The 19,837-nt window shown below is 42.6% G+C and overlaps 1 protein-coding gene and 1 pseudogene across 3 annotated transcripts in view; one reads left to right on the top strand and one right to left on the bottom strand.

The window, feature by feature from the left end:
* Positions 1–1,976: 1,976 nt before the first annotated feature.
* LOC144338705 (embryonic stem cell-related gene protein-like) overlaps positions 1,977–19,837 on the bottom strand; it is a 34,571-nt gene continuing 16,710 nt past the window's right edge. For all 3 annotated transcript variants that reach the window (XM_077989179.1, XM_077989180.1, XM_077989181.1), the window contains 3 exons: positions 6,887–7,119; positions 5,164–5,356; positions 1,977–2,314 (listed from right to left, as the gene is read on the bottom strand). In XM_077989179.1, coding sequence (XP_077845305.1) covers positions 5,276–5,356; positions 6,887–7,119 — 314 coding nt within the window. In that variant the 3' untranslated portion in view covers positions 1,977–2,314; positions 5,164–5,275. The remainder of the gene's footprint in view (positions 2,315–5,163; positions 5,357–6,886; positions 7,120–19,837) is intronic.
* On the top strand, positions 16,506–18,515 carry LOC701018 (double-strand-break repair protein rad21 homolog pseudogene; annotated as a pseudogene).

Here is a 19,837-nt window from a genome sequence, read left to right on the forward strand (position 1 = left end):
CAAGTCACTCTCTGAGCTTTGGTGTCCCTGTTTATAAAAGCGATAGAATACTGTTTTTGAGTGACATCTGAAAGATAGCAGAGTAGGAAGCTCCAGGCCCTCCTTTCCCCCATGGAATCTGTGAAAGGAAATTAAATTTTGGGACGCCAAACTCATTTAGCGAAAGGGAAATGTCAAACTGGGAATTGGGTCATGCAAACCTGCCTCTCCCTTTTGGCTCCTCAATAAGATGGCTACAAGATGAAAAGCTACATGCCTCCTCCATATTTTGCCCACAAGGAAATTCCTAGTGAGTTGTTAAAATGTCACCATGGCAATGAAAATTGATAGCTTATCTTTACAGGTGCAGTCACCCTCGGCACACTAGACATAAACGCACGTCTGAGTGTTCCCCTGCCCCATTTTGTCTGTTATCTTATGTAAAATGCATATTCCCCACATTTTTCCTCTGCCTCTTTTATGTCATCTTATTAATGCAGATTCCCTGAGCCAGACAAAGGCATGAATGACTATTTTTTCCCTACCCTCCTCTTACGTGAAAATTGTGTACTTCTCAATATACCACCCTTTCTCCTTTAAATTTGGAGCCCGCAAAATCATCTTCGGAGATAGGCACAGACCTGTCTCCCGAGTGCATCCTTAACTTTGGCAAATAAATCCCCCAAAATGATTAAGACTTGTCATTTTTCTCAATTGACATCTGGTAACCATGAAGGGATCCTGAGTGAAAGTGGCCCAGCCTGCAGTAGCTCACCTCTCAGTGCTTGGCACCGGCTTGGGTACCTTATAGCCCAAACTGAGAGGACAATTTGCCAAAGTCCAGGACCCTTTCCTCCAGGGATCTCTGATCTTTCAACATTTTCCAGTTGGGGGTCTGAGGTTTATTTGTTGTTAAAAACAAAACAAAACAACAACAACAAAGATTCCTTTTTTTGTAGGCGTTTCCACTCTCTTCCATCAAGGAAGGCGAGCCTGTCTGCTTCTGCATCTGCAAAAAGCAATCTTCAGCTGGGGCCCCCAACACTAGGTAAGAAACTGGTTTGGGATTCTGTCTTGCAAATTCTTTTAAATGACTAGAATTAGCACTAACAATCAGCTGGTGTTAATTTCCTACTTACACTTAGAGCACTCAGAAATTTGTGTGATCATTGTTAGTTTTGCTTGTTTTGTTTTTCTGTCTTGTGTGTGTGTGTGTGTGTGTGTGTGTGTGTATGTATGTTTTTGTCCTTTCCCCTATCGGATTTGACCAATTCTGAACCTTCAAGTTCATGAGTGTGAAATTCTCCACTCTGAAGAAACAGAACATGTTGCTCCCCTCAGCCCTTTGGAGCATTCTCAGGCGACTGAGAATCACGTGAGGGTGTCTAGGAGAAATGCTCCCTAAGACGTGCAGCAGCTCTAAATAGATTTCCCCCTCAGAAGAGCATACTTAGGGTCTAATCTCAGCCAGGAGGTGCATATAAGGAACTGACCCCTCCCAAACTTTGAGCCCCTGACACATTATGCCAGGTAGCCATGACATGGGTGGACCAAATTGGTTCAGGGCGTAATGGCCCTGTGAAAAGCTAGGTCTGCAAGCAGCACATTTTGGTCCAACACACATCCCCACTTCGTCAAATCCAAAGGGGAACTCCAAATTATGGAGAACAAGGCCTCTAAGACCCCAACAGCTGCAGAACATAAAGTTCCCCCTTTAGAAACTCCAGCAGGGTATATGCAAAATACTTACGGTGAATCATCATGCAAATATTTAACCAAGCAGACCACTCTAACTAAGCAGATTCTAAGTTACAATGGCCTAAATGGGGATCTTTTGAGATGTCCAAATCAGTGTACCTGTGAACCAGGATGGAAAACGCAGACACAAAAACTAAACAACCAGAAAGGGAGAGCTATTTTTAGTGGTAGCTGCAAAGTAGCAAAAGGGGGGAAGACCACTGTCATGCGTGTCTCTGTGAAGAGACCACCAAACAGGCTTTGTGTGAGCAACAAGGCTGTTTATTTCACCTGGGTGTGGGTGGGCTGAGTCCAAAAAAGGAGTCAGCAAAGGGAGTTAGGGGTGGGGCTGTTTTATAGGATTTGGGTAGGTAGTGGAAAATTAGTAAAAGGGGGTTGTTCTCTTGTGGGCAGGGGCTGGGGTCACAAGGTGCTTAGTGGGGGAGCGTCTGAGCCAGGAGAAGGAATTTCACAAGGTAATGTCATCAGTTAAGGCAGGAACTGGCCATTTTCACTTCTTTTGTGATTCTTCAGTTGCTTCAGGCCATCTAGATGTATATGTGTACGCTTGGGCTCAGAGGCCTGACATTTCTGTCTTCTTACATTAATAAGAAAAACAAAACAAGATAGTGGTGAACTGTTGGGGTGGCAAAAATTTTTGGGGGTGATATAGAGAGATAATGGGCGATGTTTCTCAGGGCTGCTTTGAGCAGGATTAGGGGCAGTATAGGAACATAGAGTGGGAGAGATTAAGCTGAAGGAAGATTCTGTGGTAAGGGGTGATATTGTGGGGTCGTTAGAAGGAACATTTGTCATATAGAATGATGATGGCCTGGATACGGTTTTGTATGAATTGAGAACTAAACAGAAGACACAAGGTCTGAATAAGAGAAGGAGAAAAACAGGTATTAAAGGACTAAGAATTGGGAGGACCCAGGACATCTAATTAGAGAGTGCCTAAGGAGGTTCAGCATGATTATTTGCTTGGTTGGTGAGTTTTTGGACTCTATCTTGAGTTTTTTATGTTGTCATATACCAAGTCAGATTGATTTAGGTAAAAACAACATTCTTCATTTAAAAATTAAATATAGAGTCCCCCTTTTTTTAGCAGTGAGTAAGTTGAAGCCTTGGTGATTTTGGAGGAAAGAGAAATGCAAAGCCAGCAGTTGTTTGTTAAAGAAGTATTAGAAACGGCTAGGAGAGAGTGAAATTGATAGTGTGGTGGAGATAGTTGGGGAGAGATAGAGGGTGGCATAAGAATGGGAATGAGAATAAGAGTGAGCATAAAAGTAAAGAATAGGACTTCATCAGGGTGAAAGTATTGGAGTGTACCTTGCCACTGAAGATCTTTTATCCACTTCAAGAGAGACTTAAGGGTGGAGGTTTGAGGTAAAACTGGGAGATATCAGTTATGATGGTTTGGAGGAAAAGTGTAAACTGGCAGTGTAAACAAGGGCAGGGCATTTATGAGTAGTTGAGAATGGTGAATAGGAGTATGACTAGACAGAAGACAGTAGGGATGACAAGTTTTTGTGGCACAGTCCAAGTTGGGCTGGTGTGTGGAATGAGACTGGGGCCTAATAAAAAGAGCGTCCATACGGGAGCTCAAATGGGCTGTACCCTGTAGCATCCTGAGGACAGGCCCGAATTCTGAGAAGGGCAAGTGGTAAAAGTATTGTCCAGTCCTTTTTAAGTTGGAGGCTGAGCTTGGTGAGGTGTGTATTTAAAAAACCGTGTTACCTTTCCTGAAGATTGAGGATGGTAAGGGGTATGAAGTTTCCACTGAATACCCAGAGCCTGAGAAACTGCTTGGGTAATTTGACTAATAAAGGCTGGTCTGTTATTGGACTATATAGGGGTGGGAAGGCCAAACCAAGAAATTTTGTCTGACAGTAGGGAAGAAATGACCGCGGTGGCCTTCTCCAACCCTGTGGGAAAGGCCTCTACCCATCCAGTGAAAGCGTCTACCCAGACCAAGAGGTATTTTAGTTTCCTGACTTGGGTCATGTGAGTAAAGTCAATTTGCCAGTCCTGGGCAAATCCCCGAGCTTGATGTGTAGGGAAGGGAGGGGGCCTGAACAATCCCTGAGGAGTAGATTCTACTACTATTACTACTACTATTCTACTACTGCTCTTCTAAGCAGATGGAACACTGAGAAGTGATTTCCTTGAGGACAGATTTCCACGATGGAAAGGAAATGAGAGGTTCCAAGAGGTGGGCTAGCGACTTGTAACCTACATGGAAGAGGTTATGAAATGACGACAGAATAGAATGGGCCTGTGAGGCTGGAAGGAGAATTTTCCTTGGTCCAAGAACCATTTGCCTTATGTGGGAAGAGATTGATAGGTGGAAGTTTCAGTGGGGAAGTAGGTGGGAGTGACTGATGAAAAGGAGAAAAACTGGCAGTGAGGGACAGAAGTTGGAACCTAGCTGCTTTTCTAGTTATCTTGTTAGCATAAGCATTGCCTTGAGCGATGGAATCTGATGCCTTTTGATGGCCCTTGCAGTGAATGACCCTAGGTTTTTTGAAAGTAGAGCAGCTTTAAGAAGAGTTTTTATTAAGGAGGCATTAATTATGGAGGACCTTTGTATAGTGAGGAAATTTTTTTCTGCCCTTATAACAGCATGGTGGTGCAGGATATGGAAGGCATATTTAAAGTCAGTATAAATATTGATGCATAGTCCCTTTGCAAGAGTGAGGGCCTGAGTTAAGGCAATGAGTTTGGCTTGCTGAGAGGTAGTGGAGGGGGGCAGAGTAGTAGCCTGAAGGATAGATGTGGAAGACACTATAGCTTAGCCTGCCTTTGCCGGTGATTGGCGATTAGGCCTGGTGGAACTGTCATCAATAAACCAAGTGTGATCAGAGTGAAGAACAGGAAAGAAAGAAATATGGGGAAATGGAGTGAATGCCAGGTGGATCAGAGAGATACAGTCATGGGGTCAGATATGGTATCAGGAATAATGTGAGAGGCCAGATTGAAGTCCAGGCCAGGAACAATGGTAACTGGGAGACTCAACAAAGAGTGAGTACAGCTGAAGGAACCAGGGGGCAGAAAGTATATGCATCAAGTGTGAGGAGGAAAATAGATTTTGAAAGTTATGGGAACTGTAGAGAGTAAGTGGAGCATAGCTTGTGATTTTGAGGGCCTCTAAAAGTATTAAAGCGGCAGCAATGAGGTGTGGCTGTAGCCTAGGAATAGTCAGGGAAGCAGATAATTTAGTTAAAATGTCTCGGCTTAATAAGGGAAGTGGGCAGGTGGGGATAACTAAAAAAGAGTGCATAAAAGAATGTTGTCCAAGTTGGCAACAGAGTTGGGGAGTTTTAAGGGGTTTAGAAGCCTGGCCATGAATACCCACAACAGTTACGGAGGCGAGGGAAACAGACCCTTGAAAAGAAGGTAAAGTGGAGTGAGTAGCCTCCGTATTGATTAAGAAGATGGACTTACCCTCTGCTTTAAGAGTTACCCAAAGTGTCTGTGATGGTCCAGGAGGCTTCCGAGGCGATTAGGCAGCGTCAGTCTTCAGCTGCTAAGCTGAGAAGATCTGGGAAGGAGTCAGTCAGAGAGCCTTGGGCCAGAGTTCCAGGGGATCTGGGAGGGGCTGCCAGGCAAGTTGGACAGTCCGATTTCCAGTGGGGTCCTGCATAGATGGGGCACAGCTTAGGAGGAATCCCGGGCTGTGGGCATTCCTTGGCCCAGTGGCCAGATTTCTGGCACCTGAAGCAAGATCCTGAGGGAGGCGGTCCTGGAGGAATGCCTGGCCGCTGCGGTTCAGGCGTTTTGAAGTTTTTGTGTGCTGGAGATGTGGCTAGGGTTTCTCTCACAGTGGAGGCAAGTAATTGCAACTCAGAAATATGTTGCTACTTGGCTGCCTCTACTCCATTATTGTACACCTTGAAGGTGAGGTTAATTAAGTCCTGTTGTGGAGTTTGAGGGCCAGAATCTAATTTTTGGAGCTTTTTCTAATGTCGGGAGCAGGTTGGGTAATAAAATGCATATTGAGAATAAGACGGTCTTCTGGCCCTTCTGGGTCTAGGGTGGTAAAGCATCTAAGGGTTGTTGCCAAATGGGCCATGAACTGGGCTGGGTTTTTATATTTAATGAAAAAGAGCCTAACCGCTAACTGATTTGGGAGAAGTTGGATAAAGAAAAAGGAGCATTAACCTTGGCTATGCCTTCAGCTCCAGCCACCTCTTTAAGAGGAAATTGTTGGGCAGGTGGGGGAGGGCTAGTCGCAGAACGAAACTGTAAGCTGGACCAGGTGTGAGGAGTGGAGGTGATAAAAGGATTATAGGGTGGGGGAGCGGAGGCTGAGGAAGAATTGGGACCTGGCTCAGCGTGGTGAGAAGCAGCCTGGGGAGGAGGGGAGAGGTCAGATGAGTCCGTAAAAAAGGAGGATTCAAAGGACTCAGAACTTTGGGTGGATACTGAAGGAACCGGAGAGAAAGAAGAAAGATTTGGGACAAGTTGCATTGGGAGCAGAGACTAAGAAGGGATCAATGTGTAAAAGAATGCCTGGACGTCAGGCACCTCAGACCCATTTGCCCATTTTTCGACAAAAATCATCCAAGTCTTGTAAAATGGAGAAATCAAAAGTGCCATTTTCTGGCTATTTAGAACCATTATCGAGTTTGTATTGGGGCCAAGTGCTGTTGCAGAAGAAAATAAGACACTTAGGTTTTAGGTCAGGTGAGAGTTGAAGAGATTTTAAGTTTTTTGAGAACACAGTCTAAGGGATAAGAAGAGGGAATGGAGGGTGGAAGGTTGCTCATAGTGAAGAAGGCAAGCCCAGAGAAAAGAAAGGGTAGAGACACGGAGAAGGGGGGTGGTGAGCAGCCCTGGGCTGCAATGTGGGTGAGCAGCCAAAGCAGGCGTCCCTGCAATTGACTTGCTACCAAGGGAATGTGGGTGAATGACCAAGGCAGGCATCCCTGCGGTGATCAGACACCAATGGAGTGTGGGTGAATAATCAGGCAGGCGTCCCTGCAGTGATTAAACACCAAGGGAAGAGTATCTTCCCAAGTCCGTGACCAGCGCCGGAGTTTTGGGTCCACAGATAAAATGTGTCTCCTTTGTCTCTACTAGAGAGGAAAAAGAACTGGAATTGGAAGGACAGGGAGATTGAAGGGTAGCAAGAGAGGCTGGAGAAGAGAGTGAAAAGATCGCTTACCTGATTTGAAATTGGTGAGATGTTCCTTGGGCTGGTTGGTCTGAGGACCCGAGGTCGTAGGTGGATCTCCTCATGGAGTGAGGGTGAGGACAGGGGACTGGTCTCCCAAAGGAGTCCCGCTGACCCGGGTCTTCGGCACCAAGTTTCACGCACGTCCATGTGAAGAGACCACCAAACAGGCTTTGTGTGAGCAACAAGGCTGTTTATTTCACCTGGGTGCAGGAGGGCTGAGTCTAAAAAAGGAATCAGCAAAAGGGAGTTGGGGTGGGGCTGTTTTATAGGATTTGGGTAGGTAGTGGAAAATTACAGTCAAAGGGGGTTGTTCTCTTGCGGGCAAGGGCTGGGGTCACAAGGTGCTTAGTTGGGGAGCGTCTGAGCCAGGAGAAGGAATTTCACAAGGTAATGTCATCAGTTAAAGCAGGAACCGGCCATTTTCACTTCTTTTGTGATTCTTCAGTTGCTTCAGGTTATCTGGATGTATATATATATATATGCAGGCTTGGCCTTGGAGGCCTGACAACCACCTTATCTCCCCACAGGAGGCCAACAAACAACTTAGAAATGCTAATCAAGAACTCTCTAATCTCGAATCTCTCTTAAAGAAATCCTCAGAATTCCTTACTTCCCCCTTGGCACCTTCCTCTATACCCCTGACCTATCTGAACTTCCTGGACCAGATCTGTCCCCTGCTTCTACTGCATGTCTAACACTTGCTCAACAGAAGGCAGTTCGGAGTCTGGCTGCAAAGACCCCACCCCCTCATGATTCCCTGACAGCTCCAATGGCAACATCTCATCTGGAAGATGTGGAAACGGGGGACCCTGCAGGGACATCTCTCATGATCACCCTATTTTGGGAACAACTGCTAACAGGTAGGGCAACCCTGGTGATTGTCTACCAACACCCTGGTCAAAGGCTGAATTCTGAGGCATAAAGAATTTCCTGACCCCCATAAAGATCCAATTGGGTTTGAGAATTTGAGTTCATTGTCAGAACTTATGACCCAGGTCATTCAGACTTTTATCAGCTAGTCCACATGTTGGTCTCAGAAGCTAAAGCTAAGGAATGGCTGGGAAAAGCACAATGGTCAGACCCTATAGCAGATTTGACCCCTGAAGGCCCAATACAGCCACAACAACCAGTCCCCCAAAATCCAGAAGACAGGCACAAAGATGTGCAGGAATGAAAAAACACCCTATTAAATATCATTCTTTCAGTGTTCCAAAGGGTTGTGGATTGGAATAAAATCCAACAACGCCACTGGAACCCAAATGAATTAGTTTTAGATTATTTAACACATTCTGATAAAACTTTAAAACAATATTGTGGGATGTCAGCTGATTGCTTTGAAAACAATAAAAATGATACATTATTAAATGCAAATTTCTTAACGGACTAGATGATGATTTAGCCACCCTTGTAAAATGCAAATTGGACCACAGCCAGAACTAATGAACTAGTTAGCTGACCGATTATCCCGCAATATGATAAAACAAGGAAAAACAGAAGATTGCCCAAATTATGCATTTACAGCTAAAGCAATTAACTTCTCAAGCCTCTCAGCCCCAGAAAGATTTTAAGCTCCCTCTGAGGACTCTTCCCTCGCAGTCTGTTACAACTGTAAATGACCGAGACACCTTAAGAGAGATTGCCTTAGGCTGAAACGAAAGAAAAGGCAGAATGCAACTCAGGAAGACAAGGGGTGCTCCAAGGAAATACAGGGGTTTCACCTCTCCAAATATTCTACCCTGACAAACCAATTGGGAGCGATTAATATAATAATAAACCATGAGTTTACAACTGCCTTAACTGACATAGGTGTGACTATCTCTGATAAATCCTGTAATCACCTAGCCTTGTTTCCACATGAATAGACTCTCCCTTAGCTGAGAAAGCCAGAGGAACTCCATTTGGCTCCTTCATTTACAGGACATCAAGGACTCCTTACCTCACCCTCTTCCTCAAGGGGTTAACTTGTGTAAGCTGACTCTCAACATATCAAAGAGTCCAATTAACTGATAACGTACTGAAGCAAGCAATGTACAAAGTTCCCAGGATTTTGCTTAAAAGATAACACCATAAAGCCTTGAGTTTGTGTCCGGCAGAGTCCCCATATATAACATCTTATAAAAGATTTAGAGCCCCTGCACCTGGAACTGTTTGCTTCTCTGTAACCATTTGTCTTTTTAACTTTTTGCATGTTTTTACTTCTGTAGAATTGTTGCAACTGAGCTCCCCCTCCCCTTCCTAAACCGAAGTATAAAAGAAAATCGAGCCCCTTCCTTGGGGCCAAGAGAATTTCGAGTCACTGGCTAATAAAGGACTCCTAAATTTGTCTCAAAGTGTGGTGTTTCTCTAACTTGATCGGGTACAACAATCTCACCTTATTTAGAAACCCCATTCCTCAGAGTAATGAAAGAATTAACATGGTGAGTGTGTCTAATAAAATGATCTCATGTTTTAAGTCCAAACTCATACCTTAGGGTTCATCAGGTTCCACTACCCTGTCGCAGGCTCTAAGTGTGACACACTCAGTAGGTCCCATATGTTTCTAATATGCGCTGGGGCTCCTGTCAATCTTTTGGGCCGTGATCTCAACATCCATAATGCCCATATCTCTTTTTCATCAAAAGGTGAAACTGTTTTAGAATTGGAGCCAGGAGACCAAAAATACTAAATTTTAAAATGTCCTGATAATGTACAATTTAGTACTGGTAATGTTAAAACGTCATCTTGTGACCAGGAAAATAAAATGGAGACAGAGAAGGAAATATTACGGAAGAAGAAAGAACATTGGAATACAGAGCAGAAAACAGTAAAACTCCTTTTAGCTTCCCCAATCTTCCTGTTAACACCAGAAGTGGAGCACTTGCTCAAGGATGTGTCTTCCTGCTTATAGTCTCACTCAAATACAGATACAGAGAAAGTATTCTCAGCCATTCCAGTAAAGGTAGAGATAAACCCAAAGAAACCCCTATCCAACCTTAAACACTATCCTCTGCAAAAGGAACCCATATATGGAATTGCTCCTATCATAGAAGATTATCTGAGAAATGATATATGAATAATATATCATTTGAGAAATAATGATAATCTGAGATTATCATTATTCCCTGCACAATCCCCTGAAACAGCCCTATATTCCCTGTAAAGAAACCAAGCGGGAGAGGATGGAAATTTGTGCAGGACTTGAGGGCAATAAACAATATCATAATTCCCAGGCACCCAGTAGTCCCCAACCCACAAACCCTTCTATCACCTATATCCATTACCAGTCAGTATTTCTCAGTTGTGGATCTCTATAGTGCCTTCTTTAGTATTCCTGTAGAACCAGGCAGCCAATATTTGTTTGCCTTTATTTGGAAAGAACGGCAATATACGTGGACTGTAATGCCCCGAAGGTAAACAGAAAGTCCCACTTACTGTTCCCAAATATTAGAAGCTGATTTAGAGGATTAAATATTTTCCCAGGGCTCAGCATTCATCTACTCTCCTTTGTTCAGACACACTCTCTTCCTCTCAGGAAGATAGTCTATATTTACTCAAACAGCCACCAAGGGACACAAATGTCTAAAGACAAACTTCAGCTATGCTTACCTCAAGTTAAGTATTTGGTACATATTATCTCAGCCAAAGGACTGAGTATTAACCCTGATAAGAGTGAGGAATTTTAGTTTTCCCAATGCCTGCCACTAAGAAACAACTTAAGAGTTTTGGGGGCCTGGCGGGCTATTGTAGAAACTGGATACCAAATTTCTCCCTTATGGCTCAACTTCAGTGTGCATACCTAAAAAATGAACAACCTGATCCCATCATGTGGACTCCAGAGGGACAATCAGCTGTACAACAAATAAAGGAAATTCCAATTAATGCCCCGGCCTTAGGGCACCCAAACTACAAATTGCCTTTCTCCCTTTTCATACACAAAGTTGGAGGTACTGCATCCGGAGTACTGACCCAGAAACATGGTGATCATCAGAGACCTATAGGCTATTATAGCCAACAGCTGGACCCTGTGGCTCGAGGGCTGCCTCCTTGTATGACAGCAATAGCAGCCACGGCCTTGCTGTGTACAAAGTTCCCAGGATTTTGCTCAAAAGATAACACCATCTCAAAGTCTGTTGAAGAAATAATTATGGGTTCCCCCTTACCATTTTTGTGCCACATTCTCTTGAGACCCTTCTAAACTCTCATCATATACAACATCTGTCTGTCAACTGGTTAGCCTCTTAGGAAATTTTGCTTTTATCATCTCCCAATATTACTATTTCCTGCTGTAATAATCTTAATCTGGCCCCTCTCTTGCCAGGCCCTTCTGACAAAACCCCTCATGACTGTGTTCTAATGACTGACTGACTTCTCACCCCCAGGACAGACCTACAAGAGATGCCACTGGATAATGCTGAGATAGAATGGTATACAGATGGGTCTTATTTAAGAGGAGAGGATGGAAATTTTATAGCAGGATATGCTGTGGTTTCCTTACTAGAGGTAATTGAAGTCAATCATCTCCCCCAAGCCAGATCAGCTCAAGTGACCAAATTGGTTGCCCTGACCAAAGCTTGTCAATTGGCAAAAGACAAGGCTGCAGACATTTACACTGACAGCCACTATGCTTTTGGGGGTTGCTCATGACTGGGATGCTATGGAAAGAGAGAGGATATTTAACCCCCTCAGGGTAACCCATAAAAAATGGACAAGTATCAGAGCTGTTAGAAGGTGTTCTAAAACCAAAAAGCTTGGTAATTATAAAAATCCCAGGTCACTCAAAATTAGACACCACAGAAAGTCAGGGTAACCAATTCGCTGACGCCACAGCTAAAAAAGCAGCATTCAAGCCATCACCCCTAAGTTGGAAAATGGCCATAAAACCCAAAATACTTAAATACATGTTGAAAGAAACCCAGCGCATAGCTCCTACAAAAGAGAAATCTACTTGGAAACAGGCAGGGGGATACTTGACTCCCAAAACTGAAATATGATGTGGACCTAATTATTCCATTCCAAGAAGCCCATTATTCCAATAGAATGTCAGGTGTCCCTTATGAAATATGTTCATAATCTAACCTATTGGAATCCAGATAAAGTAATATCCTGGTATAAACAGTATTACTGGAAACCATCCTTTATAGTGGCACAAAAAGTTTACTCTCATTCGGGTACCGTGGCTCACGCCTGTAATCCCAGCACTTTGGGAGGCCCAGGGAGGTGGATCACCTGAGGTCAGGAGTTCAAGACCAGCCTGGCTAACATGGCAAAACCCTGTATCTACTGAAAATACAAAAATTAGCCGGGGATGGTGGTGTGCACCTGTAATCCTGCTACTTGGGAGGCTGAGGCAGAAGAATCACCTGAACCCGGGAGGAAGAGGTTGCAGTGAGCTGAGATTGCACCATTGCACTCTAGCCTCGGCAACAAGAGCGAAACTCCATCTCAAAAAACCAAACAAACAAAAAAGTTTACTCTCATGTGTTATTTGTCCCAAACATAACCCAGGAAAACCCCTCCATGGAGTCCAGGGTCATTTTCCCCTTCCGGCTGACCTTTTGAGGTATGATAGCTTGATTTTATCCAGCTGCCATCATCTCAAGGTTACAAGTATGTTTTAGTAATGGTCTGCATGTTATACCATTGGGTTGAAGCTTTTCCCTGCAGGCAAGCAACAGCCATGACAGTTGGAAAAATCCTACTAAAAAAAATTGTCCCACTGTGGGGAGTCCTCTGTGAACTTCACAATGACAGGGGAACATACTTTATTGGCCAGGTTACTCAAAATATTTGTAAAATTTGGCCCACATTTCAACATTTCCATTGTGCCAACCATCCCCAGTCTTCAGGCCTGGTGGAGAGGACTAACGGAATAATTAAAACACAATTGGCTAAGTTCACAGAGGCATTTCACCTCCTCTGGCCCAAAGCACTCCCCCTAGTGCTGCTTATACTCCGATCCACTCCTTTTGGAAAACATCAATTGTCTCCTTATGAAATTATAACAGGAAGACCCAAGTGTATGGGAACGAACATAACCAATCCAACTTTTCTCAAGGGAAATATATTGCAATATTGTGAGGAACTCATTTATCATCTTAGAAAAAGCCAAGATTTGTTAAAGAATTCCTTTCACAGTGTGCTCCCTGAAGATAAGGTGCCTGGTCACGATCTGCAACCTGGAGATTTCATCTATTGGAAAAGACATCTAATAAAGGATTCCCTTCAACCCTGATGGAAGGGCATGTACCAGGTACTACTGACTAATCCATGTGCCACAAAATTAAAGAGTATAGATTCATGGATTCACATCTCTCATCTTAAAAAGGCACAACCTCCTGAGTGGACTGTAACTCCCACCAAAGACCTTCACCTCCGGTTCACTAAACATGAACCTGCAACCCAGGATTAGAAGCAGACAACAGTTGTTGTGGACTGCTTAAACCCAAGACAAAGGACCAGGCCTGTATGCAAAGGGAACGCCTCTGTTTATTGTACAGTAACCATTACAATTATTGTCCTAGAAATACTGGCAACTCCTGTCTTATAAATGACAGGGCACTTGCCTTGTCTGATTTAACACCATTTAGTAACTAAAATGAATTTCACAACCTTGCTATTATTAATCCTGTATCCCTACACCTTCTTGCCACTGCCACCCATGGATGCCCATGAAACAAACCTGTTTTTACAGTGGGTTCAGCATTATGCAGACTGATTACAAAAGAATACCTGCTGGGTATGCAGACTCAAGCCTCTTTCCAGTGGCTTCAGCCTGCCATGGTGGATATCCCCCTTCCAAGGTCAGGACTGCATAGAATACCAAAAAATTATCACATCACAGAAGTGGTCTGGCATACTTAGTGCTGGGATAACAAAAGACAATATATATAACTGGCCCATTAAAAACACTCTTAAGAACAAGGGACATGGGAAAAGTTTTTGAATGGAAAGGACCAGGTCATTAGATCTCACTTTAACATCCCACCCCCCACCCCCAGCTAAAACAGAAGGTGGTAACCACACCCCAAACAACAGCCCATTTTCAAAATGGAATAATGCAAATTTGGGCTGGGTTTATCTGGCTCACCCCATGTCTGGCCAACTCAGCCAAAATGCTTCTTTGTGCTGGCAGCGAAGAAACCATACCAAGGACCTATGGCCAAACAGTACGAGAGATATGGGGTGGACACCTGGAGAATGCTGTGACCACATTATCATATTACAAGACGCTGACTAGAATGCCACCGATTGGGTGCAGCAACCAAGTATTTATTGGCTAGCTCCAAATGGGACATATTGGCTATGTGGCACTAACTTATGGCCGTGGTTACCTCCAGGGTAGTCAGGATGACGTTCCCTAGGTTATGCTTGGGCACAAGGGCATGTAATTCAGACCCTGCCAAAACCAGCAAACCTTTTTCATTTACAATTTCATTGGACATGTTAGGTATTCCAATGGTATGATCACTTAGCTTCAATCTTTGTACCACAGACAGGTATTGAAGATGTTATATGGCATATAGAGGCCTTAACCAATTACACCCAAAAGGCCCTGAATGATAGCCACATGAGTATTGCCTTGCTAAACAATGAGGTCATGCTTATGAGGAAAGTTGTGCTATACTACCATATGGCTTTAGATATACTCATTGCAGCACAAGGGAGACCTGTGCCATCATAAAAACTGAATGTTGTGTGTATATTCCAGATGAATCAAAGAACATAACTTGATTTATGACTGATATGAAAACCCAGATAACCAACCTGTCAGATCCAAAACCCTCACTAATCAATTGGTTGAGTAGTTGGTTTGGATCCTGGGGAACTTGGTGGCAGAAGCTATTGCTTATAATAGGGATAGTAATAATTTGTGTTCTGTCCTGTTTCTGCTTACAATGTTGTTACGGTATGTGCTTGCAAATAAGTTAATGCACAACTGAAAGGGCTGGGGTAATAATTGCCCAGAGAATTGCTTTAATTGAGGAAGCAGTAATATAGCCTGACCCAGCTTCCAAGTTTGCTTTCCTTTTGTTGCTATAAATCTGGCCTAGGTCCCTATATATATATGTTTTTTTCTCTTTCTTTTTTCCTTTCCTTTTTCCTTCTTTCCTCTCTTTTTTTTTTTTTTTTTTAATCTTTATGGGACACAACTTCCTAGGAATGAGCCTTCCTGGCAATGTGGGACCTAAACTTGTAGAAATAAACTATCCCAGCAACAGGAAACCAGCTCAAAAAAGGGAGGAAAAAGCAACCTGAAGCCAAGAACCCATATTTCTTTTAAAATGCTTCCTCCAAAAGATTTTAAATAAAAAAGAAGGGAAATGTGAAAGGAAATTAAATTCTGGGATCCCCCCAAGCTCATTTAGCCAAAGGCAAAAGTCAAAATGGGAACTGGGTCATGCAAACCTGCCTCCCCGTTTTGGTTCCTCAATAAAATGGTTACAAGATGAAAAGCTACATGCCTCCTCCATATTTTGCCCACAAGGAAATTCCTAGTGAGTTGTTAAAATTTCACCATGGCAATGCAAATTGATAGCTTATCTTTACAGGTGCAGCCGCCCTGGTCCACCAGACATAAATGCATATCTGAGTGTTCCCCTGCCCCCATTTTGTCTGTTATCTTATGTAAAATGCAGATTCCCCAGATTTTTCCTCTGCCCCTTTTGTTTATGTCATCTTTTTTTGTTGTTTGTTATTTAGTTTTATTTTATATCATAAACTTAACTCTGCAATCCAGCTAGGCATGGAAGGGAACAAGGAAAACATGGAACCCAAAGGGAACTGCAATGAGAGCACAAAGATTATAGGCTATTGCCAGCAAATGGGGAGGAGGGGTACTCTCCTGAGCTACAGAAAGAATGGTCTGGTGGTTAAGATAAAACACAAGTCTAACTTTAATAAGTTGTCCACAGTCAGCAATGGTGATCTTCTTGCTGGTCTTGCCATTCCCGGACCCAAAGCGTTCCATAGCCTCCACAATATTCATGCCTTCTTTTACCTTGCCAAAGACCACATGTTTGTCATCCAACCACTCAGTCTTGGCAGTGCAGATGAAAAACTGGGAACTGTTTGAGTCCAGCATTTGCCATGGACAAGATGCCAGGACCTGTATGCTTTAGGATGAAGTTCTTGTCATCACATTTCTCCCTGTAGATGGACTTGCCACCAGTACCATTATCGCATGTGAAGTCACCACCCTGACACATAAACCCTGGAATAATTCGGTGAATGCAGGAACCCTTATAACCAAATCCTTTCTCTCCAGTGCGCAGAGCATGAAAGCTTTCTGCTGTCTTTGGAAACTTGTCTGCAAACAGCTTGAAGGAGATGTGGCCCAAGGGCTCACCATCTATGGTGATGTTGAAGAAGATGTTGACCATGGCTGATAGTATGGGGCTCCTGGCAGCGGCAGCATCTGCGAAGCAGCCATTCTATATTATCTTATATTTAAAAAATGCAGATTCATTGAACCAGGCAAAGGCATGAATGACTATTTTTCGCTACCCCCTCTTATATGAAAATTGTTTGCTTCTCAATATCCCACCCTTTCCCCTTTAAATTTGGAGCCCTCAAAATTATCTTTGGAGAAAGGTATAGACCTGTCTCCCAGGCATGTTCTTAACTTTGGCAAATAAATCTCCTAAAATGATTGGAACTTACTTTTTCTCAATTGACAAAACATTAAAAAAAAATACAGACTGGACCCAGCCCGCCCAACTCCCAGTGGAGAGCAAGGTTTCCTTTTATTTTCATAGCCAACCAGAACAATGTTCTATGTACATTTTGTCCTCAGTAAGAGGGCCTCTGGCCAAAATTTGGCTAGTGGCCCATTGGGATAAGAAGCTAACCAAAGCCCCTGTGTTACAGTGTAATTTAGAGAGTAGCATGGAGAGTATCATCTCACGAAAGGTGAAGATAGCATTACGGACATCTCTTACTGGGAGTAGTTTGAATATATCACAGGAAAGTCAAATACCTTCTTGCAGACTGTAATGAAGCATTCATTAAGATAAAGATGGTTTTTTGACCAGGTGTTGACCTGCCTGAGGAAAATCAGGAAGCAGTTTATAACACCATTACTTTACCTGAAGAATTTCACGACTTTGGTCAGCCACTGCCTGACTTAGATGACATTGATGTGGCCCAGGAGTTCAGCTTGGGTCAGAGTAGAGTGGAAGAAATAACCACGAGAGAAGAAGTTGGGAATATCAGTATTTTACAAGAAAATGATTTTGGTGATTTTGGAATGGATGATCATGAGATAATGAGAGAAGGCAGTGCTTTTGAGGATGATGACATGTTAGTAGGCACTACTGCTTCTAACCTCCTGTTAGTGTCTGAACAGAGAGAGCACCAGCAATCTGAATGAGAAAATTAACCATTTAGAATATGAAGACCAATATAAAGATAATAATTTTAGAGAAGGAAATGATGGTGGAATATTAGATGACAAACTTATTACTAATAATGATGGTAGTATCTTTGACGATCCCCCTGCCCTCTCTGAGGCAGAGGTGATGTTGCCAGAGCAGCCTGCACATGATGATATACGGATGAGGATGATAATACATCAATGGGTGGGCCTGATAGTCCTGATTCAGTGAATCCTGTCGAACCAGCCAGCTATGTCTGATCAAACAACACTTGTTCCAAATGAGGAAGAAGCATTTGCATTGGAACCTATTGATATAACTGTTAAAGAAACAAAAGCCAAGAGGAAGAGGAAGCCAATTGTTGACAGTGTCAAAAACTTGGATAGCAAGACAATTAGAGGCCAACTTAATGATTATTCTGATATTGTTACTACTTGGGATCTAGCACCACCCACCAAGAAATAGGTGATGTGGAAAGAGACAGGAGGAGTAGAAAAACTGTTTTCTTTACCTGCTCAGCCTTTGTGGAATAACAGACTACTGAAGCTCTTTACATGCTGTCTTACACCACTTGTACCAGAAGACCTTAGAAAAAGTGGGAAAGTAGGGCAGATAATTTGGATGAGTTCCTCAAATAACGTGAAAATCCAGAGGTTCCTAGAGAGGACCAGCAACAGCTACACCAGCAGCATTATGTTACTGATAAGCCCATTTTGGAAGAGCCAAGCTGCCTCCAGGAGTCAGTGATGAGGCCAGCAGAACAAACCTGGATGAGCCAGCTATGCCTCCACCACCACCTCAGGGAGTTAAGCGAAAAGCTGGACAAATTAACCCAGAGCCTGTGATGCCTCCTCAGCAGGTTGAGCAGATGGAAATACTGCCTGTAGAGCTTCCCCCAGAAGAACCTCCAAATATCTGTCAGCTAATATAAGAGTCAGAACTTCTGCCAAAAAGAAAGAAAAGGGGGGAAAAATGATGATGAAGACGAAAAGGATGAAGATGTTTCAGGGGGTGATCAAGATCAGGAAGAAAGAAGATGGAAGAAAAGGACTCAGCAGATGCTTCATGGTCTTCAGTGAGCTCTTGCTAAAACTGGAGCTGAATCTATCAGTTTGCTTGAGTTATGTCAAAACACAAACAGAAAACAAGCTGCCGCAAAGTTCTACAGCTTCTTAGTTCTTAAAAAGCAGCAAGCTATTGAGCTGACACAAGAACTGTACAGTAACATCATCGCAACACCTGGGCCAAAGTTCCACATTTTATAAGGAGCTAGAAGCATTATAGCTACTGTTTATTTCACTAGTGCTTACAAATTGCCCCCATGTGTAGGAGACACAGAACCCTTTAAAAAAACTTAGATTTTTGTCTGTACAAAGTCTTTGCCTTTTTCTTTCTTCATTTTTTTCCAGTATATTAAATTTGTCAGTTTCATCTTTGAGGGAAACTGATTAGATTGGTTGTGTTTGTGTTCTGATGGAGAAAACAGCACCCCAAGGACTCAGAAGATTATTTTAACAGTACAGAACAGATATGTGCAATATTGGTGCATGTAATGATGCTGAGTGGCAGTTGAAAGTCATGATTTTAATCTTAGTTCTTCATTACTGCATTGAAAAGGAAAACCTGTCTGGGCAAATGCCTGACAGTTTAATTTAAAACTATGGTATGAGTCTTTGACAAGAAAAAAAGAAAAGAAAAGGCTTTCCATCAGTTGTAACACTGGCGATCTTCTTGTTAACCTTAGGGGTGGCACCTGAAATAACAAAGGTCACCCTCTTGAGATTCATTTTAAGTATAATTCCCTAATGAGCAAAGGTATATGTGAAATTGTGTTGTGACTGATACCCTTCAGCTACAAAAAGATAGGACTGACTTGGTTTAAAGTGTTCTATTTTGTCAATCATTCCATTTAAGTCTTTCTGATGAACTCGGCTATCTCAAAATCTGTCATTTTAATGAGGCTCCAAAATGAGCAGAAATATAGGCCTGATTAGAGTACAGTGACTATCAAAAAACATAACTTTCTAGGAGTTATAAATCAAAGTTTTAAAAAGATGTTTGGATATATCTGAGTATTCAGATCATGAAAATAGAAATTGCCCTGCCTACTACAAGGACAGACTGATGGGAAATTATACACCAGGTCAACTTAACCTTTAAGCAGACAATGCTGTAAAAACTAATGGCTTCTCTGATATTTATTATAAGTTTTAGTACTGATCTCCTTTTCCAGTGCTGCACACTCCTGTGTTTGGAACTTTAATAGCTTTGCAACGAAATCCTATATCCAGTTTCCTATAACTTAACTGAAGAAAAACACATCCAAATAAAGGTCTATATTAACAGACCAGACAGCATCAGAAATCATGTGACTATTATGATTATCAGAATATTTCTTAAATTTTTAGGGCAAAATTAACACTGAAAGTTCTGGCTTAAGTGTTGACACTTTCATGGGGAAACAATCACTTTTGAAATTCAGACTTCAGTGTATACCTAACAATTTAAAATTATGCAAAATGTTTTAAATTTGTGAACTCATTACTGTTTTAATGATTCAGTTTCTTGAGAGTTTAATTGTAAAAAA

Source organism: Macaca mulatta, chromosome X (assembly GCF_049350105.2).
Source record: "Macaca mulatta isolate MMU2019108-1 chromosome X, T2T-MMU8v2.0, whole genome shotgun sequence".
Taxonomy (NCBI): domain Eukaryota; kingdom Metazoa; phylum Chordata; class Mammalia; order Primates; family Cercopithecidae; genus Macaca; species Macaca mulatta.